Source organism: Schistocerca piceifrons, unplaced genomic scaffold, assembly GCF_021461385.2.
Source record: "Schistocerca piceifrons isolate TAMUIC-IGC-003096 unplaced genomic scaffold, iqSchPice1.1 HiC_scaffold_1516, whole genome shotgun sequence".
Classification (NCBI taxonomy): Eukaryota; Metazoa; Arthropoda; class Insecta; order Orthoptera; family Acrididae; genus Schistocerca; species Schistocerca piceifrons.
This window is the reverse complement of record NW_025727365.1, coordinates 380688-396981: the sequence shown is the minus strand read 5'-3', so window position 1 is coordinate 396981 and position 16294 is coordinate 380688. Positions and strand designations below refer to the sequence as shown.

The 16294-nt window shown below is 38.2% G+C and overlaps 1 protein-coding gene across 1 annotated transcript; it reads right to left on the bottom strand.

The window, feature by feature from the left end:
- Nucleotides 1–13336: 13336 nt before the first annotated feature.
- Nucleotides 13337–15549, bottom strand: LOC124734562 (piggyBac transposable element-derived protein 4-like). The gene is made up of 3 exons (XM_047248544.1): nucleotides 14912–15549; nucleotides 13892–14758; nucleotides 13337–13448 (listed from the first exon to the last, which is right to left on the bottom strand). The coding sequence occupies exons 1-3, from the start codon at nucleotides 15547–15549 to the stop codon at nucleotides 13337–13339; spliced, it is 1617 nt and encodes a 538-aa protein (XP_047104500.1).
- Nucleotides 15550–16294: the final 745 nt, after the last annotated feature.

The following is a 16294-nucleotide window of genomic DNA, read 5'->3' as shown; positions in this document are numbered from 1 at the left end:
GAAGCACAGAAATTGCATCGGAATTAAATACAAAAGGCACAATGCCGACTTAAGTACAAGAAGACTGACTCTTTTTACTGCCTATGTTTTGAACCAATCCTGTGACACTAGTTATAGATTGCCATGCTTCACTTCAGGTTTACTGTATCCCTTCGCTCCTTCGTATTGACGATGAAACACAGAAATTGCATCAGAATTAAATACAAAAGCCACAATGCCGACTTAAGTACAAGAGACTGACTCTTCTTACTGACTATGTTTTGAACCATGCCTGTGACACTAGTTATAGATTCCTATGCTTCACTTCAGGTTTACTGTATCCCTTCGACCTTCTTACTGACGATGAAACACATAAATGGCATCGGATTAAATACAAAAGGCACAATGCCGACGTATCTACAAGAAGACTAACTCTTCTTGCTGTCAATGTTTGAACCAATCCTGTGACACTAGTTATAGATTGCGATGCTTCACTTCAGATATACTGTATACCTTCGGTCTTTCTTATTGACAATGAAACACAGAAATTGCATCGGAATTAAATACAAAAGGCACTATGCCGACTTAAGTACAAGAAGACTGGCTCTTCTTACTGACTATGTTTTGAACCATTCCTGTGACACTAGTTATAGATTCCTATGCTTCACTTCAAGTTTACTGTATCCCTCGACCTTCTTATGGTCGATGAAACACAGATATTGCATCGGAATTAAATAGAAAAGGCACAATGCCGACTTAAGTACAAGAACACTCACTCTTCTTACTGTCTATGTTTTGAACCATTCCTGCGACACTAGTTATAGATTCCGATGCTTGACTTCGGTTTTACTGTATCCATTGGACTTTCTTATTGCCGATGAAACACAGAAATTGCATCGGAATAAAATACAAAAGGCACAATGCCGACTTAAGTACAAGAGACTGACTCTTCTTACTGTCTATGTTTTGAACCATGCCTGTGACACCAGTTATAGATTCCGATGCTTCACTTCAGGTGTACTGCATCCCTTCGACCTTCTTATTGACGATGAAACACAGAAATTGCAATCGTAATTAAATACAAAAGGCACATTGCAGACTTAAGTACAAGAAGACTGACTCTTCTTACTGTCTATGATTTGAACCAATCCTGTGACACTAGTTATAGATTCCGATGCTTCACTTTAGGTTTACTGTATCCCTTGGACCTTCTTATTGACGATGAAACTCAGAAATTGCATCGGAATTAAATACAAAAGGCACAATGCCGACTTAAGTACCAAAAGACTGACTCTTCTTACTGACTATGTTTTGAACCATTCCTGTGACACTAGTTATAGATTCCGATGCTTCACTTCAGGTTTACTGTATCCCTCTGACCTTCTTATTGACGATGAAACACAGAAATTGCATCGGAATTAAATACAAAAGGCACTATGCCGACTTAAGTACAAGATGACTGACTCATCTTACTTACTATGATTTGAACCATTCCTGTGACACTAGTTATAGATTCCGATGCTTCTCTTCAGGTTTAATGTATCTCTTGGACCTTCGTATTGACGATGAAACACAGAAATTGCATCGGAATGAAATACAAAAGGCTCAACGCCGACTTAAGTACATGAAGAGCGACACTTCTTACTGACTATGTTTTGAACCATTCCTGTGACACTAGTTATTGATTCCGATGCTTCACTTCAGGTTTACTGTATCCCTAGGACCTTCTTATTGACGATGAAACACAGAAATTGCATCTGAATTAAATACAAAAGGCACAATGCCGACTTAAGTACTGTCTATGCTTTGAACCATTCCTGTGACACTAGTTATAGATTCCGATGCTTCACTTCAGGTTTACTGTATCCCTCTCACCATCTTATTGATGATGAAACACAGAAATGGCACCGGAATTAAATACAAAAGGCACAATGCCGACTTAAGTACAAGAAGACTGACTTTTCTTACTGTCTATGTTTTGAACCTTTCCATTGACACTAGTTATAGATTCCGATGCTTCCCTCCAGGTTTACTGTATCCCTTGGACCTTCATATTGACGATGAAACACAGAAATTGGATCGGAATTAAATACAAAAGGCATAAGGCCGACTTAGGGACAAGAAGACTGACTCTTCTTACTGACTATGATTTGAACCATTCCTGTGACACTAGTTATAGATTCCGATGCTTCACTTCAGGTTTTCTGTATCCCTCTGACCTTCTTATTGATGATGAAACACAGAAATGGCACCGGAATTAAATACAAAATGCACAATGCCGACTTAAGTACAAGAAGACTGACTCTTCTTACTGTCTATGTTTTGAACCTTTCCATTGACACTAGTTGTAGATTCCGATGCTTCACTCCTGGTTTACTGTATCCCTTGGATCTTCATATTGACGATGAAACTCAGAAATTGCATCGGAATTAAATAGAAAAGGCACAAAGCCGACTTAAGTACAAGAACACTGACTCTCCTTACTGACTATGTTCTGAACCATTCCTGTGACACTAGATATGGATTCCGATGCTTCACTTCAGGTATACTGTATCTATTGGACCTTCTTATTGACGATGAAACACAGAAATTGCATCGGAATTAAATACAAAAGGCACAATGCCGACTTAGGTAGATGAAGACTGACTCTTCTTACTGTTAATGTTTTGAACCATTCCTGTGACACTAGTTATAAATTCCGATGCTACACTCCAGGTTTACTGTATAACTTGAATATTCCTATTGAGGATGAAATACAGAAATTGTATCGGAATTAAATACAAAATGCACAATGCCGAATTAAGGACAAGAAGACTGACTCTTCTTACTGACTATGTTTTGAACCATTCCTGTGACACTAATTATAGATTCTGATGCTTCACTTCAGGTTTACTGTATGCCTCTTACCTTCTTAATGACGATGAAACACAGAAATTGCATCGGAATTAAATACAAAAGGCACTATGCCGACTTAAGTTCAAGAAGACTGACTCTTTTTACTGTCTATGTTTTGAACCAATCCTGTGACACTAGTTATAGATTGCGATGCTTCACTTCAGGTTTACTGTATCCCTTCCGACCTTCGTATTGACGATGAAACACAGAAATTGCATCAGAATTAAATACAAAAGCCACAATGCCGACTTAAGTACAAGAAGACTGACTCTTCTTACTGTCTATGCTTTGAACCATTCCTGTGACACTAGTTATAGATTCCGATGCTTCACTTCAGGTTTACTGTATCCCTTCCGACCTTCGTATTGACGATGAAACACAGAAATTGCATCAGAATTAAATACAAAAGCCACAATGCCGACTTAAGTACAAGAAGACTGACTCTTCTTACTGTCTATGCTTTGAACCATTCCTGTGACACTAGTTATAGATTCCGATGCTTCACTTCAGGTTTACTGTATCCCTCTGACCTTCTTATTGACGATGAAACACAGAAATTGCATCGGATTTAAATACAAAAGGCACTATGCCGACATAAGTACAAGAAGACTGACATTTCTTACTTACTATGTTTGAACCATTCCTGTGACCCTAGTTATAGATTCCGATGCTTCACTTCAGGTTTACTGTATCCCTCTGACTTTCTTATTGACGATGATACACAGAAATTGCATCGGAACTAAATAGAAAAGGCACAATGCCAACACCAGTGCAAGAACTCTGACTCTTCTTACTGTCTATGTTTTGAACCATTCCTGCGACACTAGTTATAGATTCCGATGCTGGACTTCAGTTTTACTGTATCCCTTGGACCTTCTCATTGACGATGAAACACAGAAATTGCATCGGAATTAAATACAAAAAGCACAATGCCAACATAAGTACTAGGGACTGACTCTTCCTACTGTATATGTTTTGAACCAATCCTGTGACACTAGTTATAGATTCCGATGCTTCACTTCAGGTTTACTGTATCCCTTGGACCTTATTATTGACGATGATACACAGAAATTGCATCAGAATTACATACAAAAGGCACAATGCCGACTTAAGTACTGTCTATGCTTTGAACCATTCCTGTGACACTAGTTATAGATTCCGATGCTTCACTTCAGGTTTACTGTATCCCTCTGACCATCTTATTGATGATGAAACACAGAAATGGCACCGGAATTAAATACAAGAGGCACAATGCCGACATAAGTATAAGAAGACTGACTCTTCTTACCGTCTATGTTTTGTACCTTTCCATTGACACTAGTTATAGATTCCGATGGTTCACTCCTGGTTTACTGTATCCCTTGGACCTTCATATTGACGATGAAACACAGAAATTGCATTGGAATTAAATACAAAAGGCATAAGGCCGACTTAAGGGCAAGAAGACTGACTCTTCTTACTGACTATGATTTGAACCATTCCTGTGACACTAGTTATAGATTCCGATGCTTCACTTCAGGTTTTCTGTATCCCTCTGACCTTCTTATAGATGATGAAACACAGAAATGGCACCGGAATTAAATACAAATGGCACAATGCCGACTTAAGTACAAGAAGACTGACTCTTCTTACTGACTATGTTGGAACCATGATTGTGACACTAGTTATTGATTCCGATGCTTTACTTCAGGTTTACTGTATCCCTTCGACCTTCTTATTGACGATGAAACACAGAAGTTGCATCGGAATTAAATACAAAAGGCACAATGCCGACTTAGGTAGATGCAGACTGACTCTTTTTAGTGTTTATGTTTTGAACCATTCCTGTGACACTAGTTATAGATTCCGATGCTTCACTTCAGGTTTACTGTATCCCTCTGACTTTCTTATTGACGATGAAACACAGAAATTGCATCGGAATTACATAGAAAAGGCACAATGCCAACTTAAGTGCAAGAACTCTGACTCTTTTTACTGTCTATGTTTTGAACCATTCCTGCGACACTAGTTATAGATTCCGATGCTTGACTTCAGTTTTACTGTATCCCTTGGACCTTCTCATTGACGATGAAACACAGAAATTGCATCGCAATTAAATACAAAAAGCACAATGCCGACATAAGTACTAGAGACTGACTCTTGCTACTGTCTATGTTTTGAACCATTCCTGTGACACTAGTTATTGATTACGATGCTTCACTTCAGGTTTACTGTATCCCTTGGACCTTATTATTGACGATGATACACAGAAATTGCATCGGAATTAAATACAAAAGGCACAATGCCGACTTAAGTACAAGAAGACTGACTCTTCTTACTGTCTACGTTTTGAACCAATCCTGTGACACTCTTTATAGATTCCGATGCTTCACTTCAGGTTTACTTTATCCCTTGGACCTTGTTATTGACGATGAAACTCAGATATTGCATCGGAATTAAATACAAAAGGCACAATGAGGACTTAAGTACAAAAAGACTGACTCTTCTTACCGACTATGTTTTGAACCATTCCTGTGACAATAGTTATAGATTCCGATGCTTCTCTTCAGGTTTAATGTATCTCTTGGACCTTCGCATTGACGATGAAACACAGAAATTGCATCGGAATTAAATACAAAAGGCACAACGCCAACTTAAGTACAGGAAGACCGACTCTTCTTACTGACTATGTTTTGAACCATTCCTGTGACACTAGTTATTGATTCCGATGCTTCACTTCAGGTTTACTGTATGCCTTGGATCTTCTCATTGACGATGAAGCACAGAAATTGCATCGGAATTAAATAGAAAAGGAACAATGCCGACTTAAGTACAAGAAGACTGACTCTTCTTACTGATTATGCTTTGAACCATTCCTGTGACACTACTTATAGATTCCGATGCTTCACTTCAGGTATACTGTATCTATTGGACCTTCTTATTGACGGTGAAATACAGAAATTGCATCGGAATTAAACACAAAAGGCACAATGCCGACTTAAGTACAAGAGTCTGACTCTTCTTACTGACTATGTTTGAACCATTCCTGTGACACTAGTTATAGATTCCAATGCTTCACTTCAGGTTTACTGTATGCCTCTGACCTTCTTATTGACGATGAAACACAGAAATTGCATCGGAATTAAATAGAAAAGGCACAATGCCGACTTAAGTACAAGAAGACTGACTCTTCTTACTGACTATGTTTTGAACCATTCCTGTGACACTATTTATAGATTCCGATGCTTCACTTCAGGTTTACTGTATCCCTCTGACCTTCTTATTGACGATGAAACACAGAAATTGCATCGGAATTAAATACAAAAGGCACAATGGCGACTTAAGTACTGTCTATGCTTTGAACCATTCGTGTGACACTAGTTATAGTTTCCGATGCTTCACTTTAGGTTTACTGTATCCCTAGGACCTTGTTATTGACGATGAAACACAGAAATTGCATCGGAATTAAATACAAAAGGCATAAGCGGCCTTAAGGACAAGAAGACTGACTCTTCTTACTGACTATCTTTTGAACCATTCCTGTGACACTAGTTATAGATTCCGATGCTTCACTTCAGGTTCACTGTACCCCTCTGACCTTCTTGTTGACGAAGAAAAACAGAAATTACACCGGAATAAAATACATACGGCACAATGCCGACTTAAGTACAAGAAGACTGACTCTTCTTACTGTCTATGTTTTGAACCATTCCATTGACACTAGTTATAGATTCCGATGCTTCACTCCAGGTTTACTGTATCCCTTGGACCTTCTTATTGACGATGAAACACTGAAATTGCATCGGAATTAAATAGAAGAGGCACAATGCCGACTTAAGTACAAGAAGACTGACTCTTCTTACTGACTATGTTCTGAACCATTCCTGTGACACTAGTTATAGATTCCGATGCTTCACTTCAGGTATACTGTATCTATTGGACCTTCTTATTGACGATGAAACACAGAAATTGCATCGGAATTAAATACAAAAGGCGCAATGCCGACTTAGGTAGATGAAGACTGACTCTTCTTACTGTTTATGTTTTGAACCATTCCTGTGACACTAGTTATAAATTCCGATGCTACACTCCAGGTTTACTGTATCCCTTGGACCTACCTGTTGAGGATGAAGCACAGAAACTGTATCGGAATTAAATACGAAATGCACAATGCCGAATTAAGAACAAGAAGACTGAATCTTCTTACTGACTATGATTTGAACCATGCCTGTGACACTAGTTATAGATTCCGATGCTTCACTTCAGGTTTACTGTATCCCTTCGACCTTCTTATTGACGATGAAACACAGAAATTGCATCGGAATTAAATACAAAAGGCACATTACCGACTTAAGTACAAGAAGACTGACTCTTCTTACTGTCTATGTTTTGAACTAATCCTGTGACACTAGTTATAGATTCCGATGCTTCAATTCAGGTTTGCTGTATCCCTTGGACCTTCTTATTGACGATGAAACTCAGAAATTGCATCGGAATTAAATACAAAAGCACAATGCCGACTTAAGTACCAAAAGACTGACTCTTCTTACTGACTATGTTTTGAACCATTCCTGTGACACTAGTTATAGATTCCGATGCTTCACTTCAGGTTTACTGTATCCCTCTGACTTTCTTATTGACGATGAAACACAGAAATTGCATCGGAATTAAATCGAAAAGGCACAATGCCAACTTAAGTGCAAGAACTCTGACCCTTCTTACTGTCTATGTTTTGAACCATTCCTGCGACACTAGTTATAGATTCCGATGCTTGACTTCAGTTTTACTGTATCCCTTGGACCTTCTCATTGATGATGAAACACAGAAATTGCATCGCAATTAAATACAAAAAGCACAATGCCGACATAAGTACTAGAGACTGACTCTTGCTACTGTCTATGTTTTGAACCATTCCTGTGACACTAGTTATAGATTACGATGCTTCACTTCAGGTTTACTGTATCCCTTGGACCTTATTATTGACGATGATACACAGAAATTGCATCGGAATTAAATACAAAAGGCACAATGCCGACTTAAGTACAAGAAGACTGACTCTTCTTACTGTCTACGTTTTGAACCAATCCTGTGACACTCTTTATAGATTCCGATGCTTCACTTCAGGTTTACTGTATCCCTTGGACCTTGTTATTGACGATGAAACTCAGATATTGCATCGGAATTAAATACAAAAGGCACAATGAGGACTTAAGTACAAAAAGACTGACTCTTCTTACTGACTATGTTTTGAACCATTCCTGTGACACTAGTTATAGATTCCGATGCTTCACTTCAGGTTTACTGTATCACTCTGACTTTCTTATTGACGATGAAACACAGAAAATGCATTGGAATTAAATACAAAAGGCACAATGCAGACTTAGGTACAAGAAGACTGACTCTTCTTACTGATTATGTTTTGAACCATTCCTGTTTCACTAGTTATAGATTCCGATGCTTCACTTCAGGTACTGTATCCCTCTCACCTTCTTATTGACGACGAAACACAGAAATTGCATCGGAATTAAATAGAAAAGGTACAATGCCGACTTAAGTACAAGAAGACTGACTCTTCTTACTGTCTATGTTTTGAACCATTCCTGTGACACTAGTTATAGAATCCGATGCTTGACTTCAGGTTTATTGTATCCCTTGGACCTTCATATTGACGGTGAAGTACAGAAAGTGCATCGAAATTAAATACAAAAGACACAATGCCGACTTAAGTACAAGAGTCTGACTCTTCTTACTGACTATGTTTGAAACATGCCTGTGACACTAGTTATAGATTCCAATGCTTCACTTTAGGTTTACTGTATCCCTCTGACCTTCTTATTGACGATGAAACACAGAAATTGCATCGGAATGAAATAGAAAAGGCACAATGCCGACTTAAGTACAAGAAGACTGACTCTTCTTACTGACTATGTTTTGAACCATTCCTGTGACACTAGTTATAGATTCCGATGCTTCACTTCAGGTTTACTGTATCCCTCTGACCTTCTTATTGACGATGAAACACAGAAATTGCATCGGAATTAAATACAAAAGGCACAATGCCGACTTAAGTACTGTCTATGCTTTGAACCATTCCTGTGACACTAGTTATAGTTTCCGATGCTTCACTCCAGGTTTACTGTATCCCTAGGACCTTGTTATTGACGATGAAACACAGAAATTGCATCGGAATTAAATACAAAAGGCATAAGCGGCCTTAAGGACAAGAAGACTGACTCTTCTTACTGACTATGTTTTGAACCATTCCTGTGACACTAGTTATAGATTCCGATGCTTCATTTCAGGTTCACTGTACCCCTCTGACCTTCTTGTTGACAAAGAAAAACAGAAATTACACCGGAATAAAATACATACGGCACAATGCCGACTTAAGTACAAGAAGACTGACTCTTCTTACTGTCTATGTTTTGAAATATTCCATTGACACTAGTTATAGATTCCGATGCTTCACTCCAGGTTTACTGTATCCCTTGGACCTTCTTATTGACGATGAAACACTGAAATTGCATCGGAATTAAATAGAAGAGGCACAATGCCGCCTTAAGTACAAGAAGACTGACTCTTCTTACTGACTATGTTCTGAACCATTCCTGTGACACTAGTTATAGATTCCGATGCTTCACTTCAGGTATACTGTATCTATTGGACCTTCTTATTGACGATGAAACACAGAAATTGCATCGGAATTAAATACAAAAGGCGCAATGCCGACTTAGGTAGATGAAGACTGACTCTTCTTACTGTTTATGTTTTGAACCATTCCTGTGACACTAGTTATAAATTCCGATGCTACACTCCAGGTTTACTGTATCCCTTGGACCTACCTGTTGAGGATGAAGCACAGAAACTGTATCGGAATTAAATACGAAATGCACAATGCCGAATTAAGAACAAGAAGACTGACTCTTCTTACTGACTATGTTTTGAACCATGCCTGTGACACTTGTTATAGATTCCGATGCTTCACTTCAGGTTTACTGTATCCCTTCGACCTTCTTATTGACGATGAAACACAGAAATTGCATCGGAATTAAATACAAAAGGCACATTACCGACTTAAGTACAAGAAGACTGACTCTTCTTACTGTCTATGTTTTGAACTAATCCTGTGACACTAGTTATAGATTCCGATGCTCCAATTCAGGTTTGCTGTATCCCTTGGACCTTCTTATTGACGATGAAACTCAGAAATTGCATCGGAATTAAATACAAAAGCACAATGCCGACTTAAGTACCAAAAGACTGACTCTTCTTACTGACTATGTTTTGAACCATTCCTGTGACACTAGTTATAGATTCCGATGCTTCACTTCAGGTTTACTGTATCCCTTGGACCTTATTATTGACGATGATTCACAGAAATTGCATCGGAATTAAATACAAAAGGCACAATGCCGACTTAAGTACAAGAAGACTGACTCTTCTTACTGTCTACGCTTTGAACCAATCCTGTGACACTCTTTATAGATTCCGATGCTTCATTTCAGGTTTACTGTATCCCTTGGACCTTGTTATTGACGATGAAACTCAGATATTGCATCGGAATTAAATACAAAAGGCACAATGCCGACTTAAGTACAAGAAGACTGACTCTTCTTACTGTCTACGTTTTGAACCAATCCTGTGACACTCTTTATAGATTCCGATGCTTCACTTCAGGTTTACTGTATCCCTTGGACCTTGTTATTGACGATGAAACTCAGATATTGCATCGGAATTAAATACAAAAAGCACAATGAGGACTTCAGTACAAAAAGACTGACTCTTCTTACTGACTATGTTTTGAACCATTCCTGTGACACTAGTTATAGATTCCGATGCTTCACTTCAGGTTTACTGTATCCCTCTGACTTTCTTATTGACGATGAAACACAGAAATTGCATCGGAATTAAATCGAAAAGGCACAATGCCAACTTAAGTGCAAGAACTCTGACCCTTCTTACTGTCTATGTTTTGAACCATTCCTGCGACACTAGTTATAGATTCCGATGCTTGACTTCAGTTTTACTGTATCCCTTGGACCTTCTCATTGATGATGAAACACAGAAATTGCATCGCAATTAAATACAAAAAGCACAATGCCGACATAAGTACTAGAGACTGACTCTTGCTACTGTCTATGTTTTGAACCATTCCTGTGACACTAGTTATAGATTACGATGCTTCACTTCAGGTTTACTGTATCCCTTGGACCTTATTATTGACGATGATACACAGAAATTGCATCGGAATTAAATACAAAAGGCACAATGCCGACTTAAGTACAAGAAGACTGACTCTTCTTACTGTCTACGTTTTGAACCAATCCTGTGACACTCTTTATAGATTCCGATGCTTCACTTCAGGTTTACTGTATCCCTTGGACCTTGTTATTGACGATGAAACTCAGATATTGCATCGGAATTAAATACAAAAGGCACAATGAGGACTTAAGTACAAAAAGACTGACTCTTCTTACTGACTATGTTTTGAACCATTCCTGTGACACTAGTTATAGATTCCGATGCTTCACTTCAGGTTTACTGTATCACTCTGACTTTCTTATTGACGATGAAACACAGAAAATGCATTGGAATTAAATACAAAAGGCACAATGCAGACTTAGGTACAAGAAGACTGACTCTTCTTACTGATTATGTTTTGAACCATTCCTGTTTCACTAGTTATAGATTCCGATGCTTCACTTCAGGTACTGTATCCCTCTCACCTTCTTATTGACGACGAAACACAGAAATTGCATCGGAATTAAATAGAAAAGGTACAATGCCGACTTAAGTACAAGAAGACTGACTCTTCTTACTGTCTATGTTTTGAACCATTCCTGTGACACTAGTTATAGAATCCGATGCTTGACTTCAGGTTTACTGTATCCCTTGGACCTTCATATTGACGGTGAAGTACAGAAAGTGCATCGAAATTAAATACAAAAGACACAATGCCGACTTAAGTACAAGAGTCTGACTCTTCTTACTGACTATGTTTGAAACATGCCTGTGACACTAGTTATAGATTCCAATGCTTCACTTTAGGTTTACTGTATCCCTCTGACCTTCTTATTGACGATGAAACACAGAAATTGCATCGGAATGAAATAGAAAAGGCACAATGCCGACTTAAGTACAAGAAGACTGACTCTTCTTACTGACTATGTTTTGAACCATTCCTGTGACACTAGTTATAGATTCCGATGCTTCACTTCAGGTTTACTGTATCCCTCTGACCTTCTTATTGACGATGAAACACAGAAATTGCATCGGAATTAAATACAAAATGCACAATGCCGACTTAAGTACTGTCTATGCTTTGAACCATTCCTGTGACACTAGTTATAGTTTCCGATGCTTCACTCCAGGTTTACTGTATCAATAGGACCTTGTTATTGACGATGAAACACAGAAATTGCATCGGAATTAAATACAAAAGGCATAAGCGGCCTTAAGGACAAGAAGACTGACTCTTCTTACTGACTATGTTTTGAACCATTCCTGTGACACTAGTTATAGATTCCGATGCTTCATTTCAGGTTCACTGTACCCCTCTGACCTTCTTGTTGACAAAGAAAAACAGAAATTACACCGGAATAAAATACATACGGCACAATGCCGACTTAAGTACAAGAAGACTGACTCTTCTTACTGTCTATGTTTTGAAATATTCCATTGACACTAGTTATAGATTCCGATGCTTCACTCCAGGTTTACTGTATCCCTTGGACCTTCTTATTGACGATGAAACACTGAAATTGCATCGGAATTAAATAGAAGAGGCACAATGCCGCCTTAAGTACAAGAAGACTGACTCTTCTTACTGACTATGTTCTGAACCATTCCTGTGACACTAGTTATAGATTCCGATGCTTCACTTCAGGTATACTGTATCTATTGGACCTTCTTATTGACGATGAAACACAGAAATTGCATCGGAATTAAATACAAAAGGCGCAATGCCGACTTAGGTAGATGAAGACTGACTCTTCTTACTGTTTATGTTTTGAACCATTCCTGTGACACTAGTTATAAATTCCGATGCTACACTCCAGGTTTACTGTATCCCTTGGACCTACCTGTTGAGGATGAAGCACAGAAACTGTATCGGAATTAAATACGAAATGCACAATGCCGAATTAAGAACAAGAAGACTGACTCTTCTTACTGACTATGTTTTGAACCATGCCTGTGACACTTGTTATAGATTCCGATGCTTCACTTCAGGTTTACTGTATCCCTTCGACCTTCTTATTGACGATGAAACACAGAAATTGCATCGGAATTAAATACAAAAGCACAATGCCGACTTAAGTACCAAAAGACTGACTCTTCTTACTGACTATGTTTTGAACCATTCCTGTGACACTAGTTATAGATTCCGATGCTTCACTTCAGGTTTACTGTATCCCTTGGACCTTATTATTGACGATGATTCACAGAAATTGCATCGGAATTAACCCTGCTGTTCTGTTCACTTTTACTTGACATATATACTGTTCGGGTCAATATGACCCGACATATCAAAATGCTTTAGAAACATAAATTTTGGTACAGTTTTAGCTATCGACATTGTTGTTCTATTCCAGTACCTTGTTAGTAATAATAATAATAATAATAATAATAATAATAATGGTAATAATAATAATAATAACAATGCATACAACTTTATTGAGGGATATTTTTCATTTAAATATGCACATAAATTTGAAACAACAGACAGTTTCCATTACAGGCATTCAACTTAGAAAGCACTACAGTTTTTCCATACTTCTATTCTTATTGTTGACAGTTTAGACGTAAGTATTGACATTTTCTAACAACAGACAGTTGTCATTACAGATATTCATCTTAGAGCACACTACAGTACAGAACACACTACAGTTTTTTTATTACATTCCAACATAGAAAGCACTACAACTTTAGAATCCTCTCTTCTTACTGATTGTAGTTTAGGCACAAGTATTCACATAAATTTGAAACAACAGAATTTTCAATACAATCATCTTATAAAATACTACAGTTCTTTTCTTACTGCTTGCACTGTGGACACAAGTAGGTTACATGTTTCTTGCAAATATGTTTACTACATTTTCCACACACCATGTTTGTTTTATTGTCATTACTTGATGGACAGAACTTACAGCGTGCACGTTTTGTAGATTTTCTTGTTGTTACCGATTCTGACACACCACCCACATCATTCGGGTTTTGGATGCTTGTGACCATTCTCAAAGAATCTTCTGTTCTTGGGAAATGCGTTCTTGATGCAATATGTTCTTTTATCAGTGACTTTCCAAGTTCCTCCAAGAATATTCTCCTTCTAGTCAATTTGCTTGCATTCCAATTAGGGTCAACCGAAATCCACAAAACGTATGCATTATAAGCAGAAACATCAAGAATATTGTAGAAAACTATCATTGGCCACCTATTACTTTTTCGTTTGCATGTATATGTACCTAATAACTGATCAAGCGTGTCTACAGCACCTTTGGTTGAATTATAGTCCAAAATCATTTTTGGCTTCTTATCAGCCCTGTCACTGATTTCCGCATCATGGTGGAGAGTGCTCATAAGTACAACATTCTTGTGTCTCTTAGGAATATAATTAACCACAGTAGTGTCATTTGTGAAGTAAAATGAAGAGCTGTGTACCTCCTTGTTGGTCATTTTGTGTGGAAGCTCCGGCTTATTTTTCCGTATAGTTCCCAACATAGTCAATTTCCTTTTCAGAAGCAGCTGCCCCAAATTGTACGACGTAAAAAAGTTGTCACACGTGATATTCTGACCACGTAACTCAGAAGTGAGATCAGATACCACCCTCATTCCCTGATTTCTTTCTGGTGCCGCTCCACTCACCTTTCCTGTATAAATTTGGGCTTTCAGTACGTATGAAGTTTTGCTGTCACACATGGTCCATATTTTGATCCCATATTTTGCCGGTTTACTTGGGATATACTGCTTGAATGGACAGCGACCTCTAAATGCTACTAACTGCTCGTCAACAGTAACATTTTCTCCTGGATTATACAGTTTAGGAAGGACCTCTACCCACTTCTCCCAAATACTACGAATTGCGGCAAGTTTGTCAGTACGTCGTCTTTCCTCTCTAGTAGATTTCTTGTCAAATCGCAGGACACGTGATATCTTACAGAATGTTTCATGAGACATGGTTGCTCGAAATATGTTTCGCCCAGTATCTTTATCCCACAAACTTTTTGTAGACTCCCCATGAGATCGATATACACCCGCTAGGAGTAAGAGTCCTAAGTATGCATGGAAAACAGAACCATCAATATCTGTCCACTGTTCACCATAAACTCGCTGCCCTTCAATATTTGTCATCTCTATTATTTCATTTTGAAGCGCTGTGTGAAATACTGCTTCAAATGAACATTTTACATCAGATATTCTGCTGACTGCATACCTGGTAACTCCTGGGGTACTCTTGATGATGTTCGAAGCTGGTAGGCGACCATGTTGTGCTGGTGGATGCAACTGCCATTCTATATTCCCATTTTTAGAAAGAAAAGTCTCTACACTATTTTGTATGGGCTGTGGACTGTCGTAACTGTCATCGGAACACTCGCTTTCAGATGCATTGCTGATGTGATCTTCAAACTCAGAAAGTGATCCTTCATCTGGTGAGGCATTTACTATTTCTTCCAACTCACGATCATTCAATGGTCTCATCGCCATGGTGTCACAAGTCAAACTGGGCAGAAACAAAGCATTCCAATTATTGAGAACTGCCAATTATTATTTCCTGGGGAAAGCAACAAACAAGCCCATTGTTGTGAACGCATGGAGCTTTAGGTGATTGTTGAGAGTAAGTTGGAATGATGCAGTCACTATTCCCACACAACACAACAAAAATAATTTTCGCCATTTCCAGATTTTAGAAATAAATACGAGTTACACTAAACATATTTGTGTCGGGTCATTATGACCCGAACATTACATATGCAACTATTACAGTTGAAGCCCAAACTTCTTAAACTTTTTTAAAACCTTTTAAAACACATGCTGCTCATCCATTTTCAGACAAAGTCACAAAGTTTCATAAATATATATTGGTATTTACATAATGTAAAATAACGTTCATATTCGTTTCGGGTCATATAGACCCGAACAGAACAGCAGGGTTAAATACAAAAGGCACAATGCCGACTTAAGTACAAGAAGACTGACTCTTCTTACTGTCTACGCTTTGAACCAATCCTGTGACTCTCTTTATAGATTCCGATGCTTCATTTCAGGTTTACTGTATCCCTTGGACCTTGTTATTGACGATGAAACTCAGATATTGCATCGGAATTAAATACAAAAGGCACAATGCCGACTTAAGTACAAGAAGACTGACTCTTCTTACTGTCTACGTTTTGAACCAATCCTGTGACACTCTTTATAGATTCCGATGCTTCACTTCAGGTTTACT

What these genes read in the sequence shown, in the direction of transcription:
- LOC124734562 (XM_047248544.1), bottom strand. Translation starts at nt 15,549, where the DNA reads ATGAGACCATTGAATGATCGTGAGTTGGAAGAAATAGTAAATGCCTCA. An exon ending in ATTCGTAGTATTTGGGAGAA is followed by an intron (nt 14,759 to 14,911) that starts GTGGGTAGAGGT and finishes CATGTGTGACAG; the next exon opens with CAAAACTTCATACGTACTGA. An exon ending in TTGTGTCCACAGTGCAAGCA is followed by an intron (nt 13,449 to 13,891) that starts GTAAGAAAAGAA and finishes ATTACTAACAAG; the next exon opens with GTACTGGAATAGAACAACAA.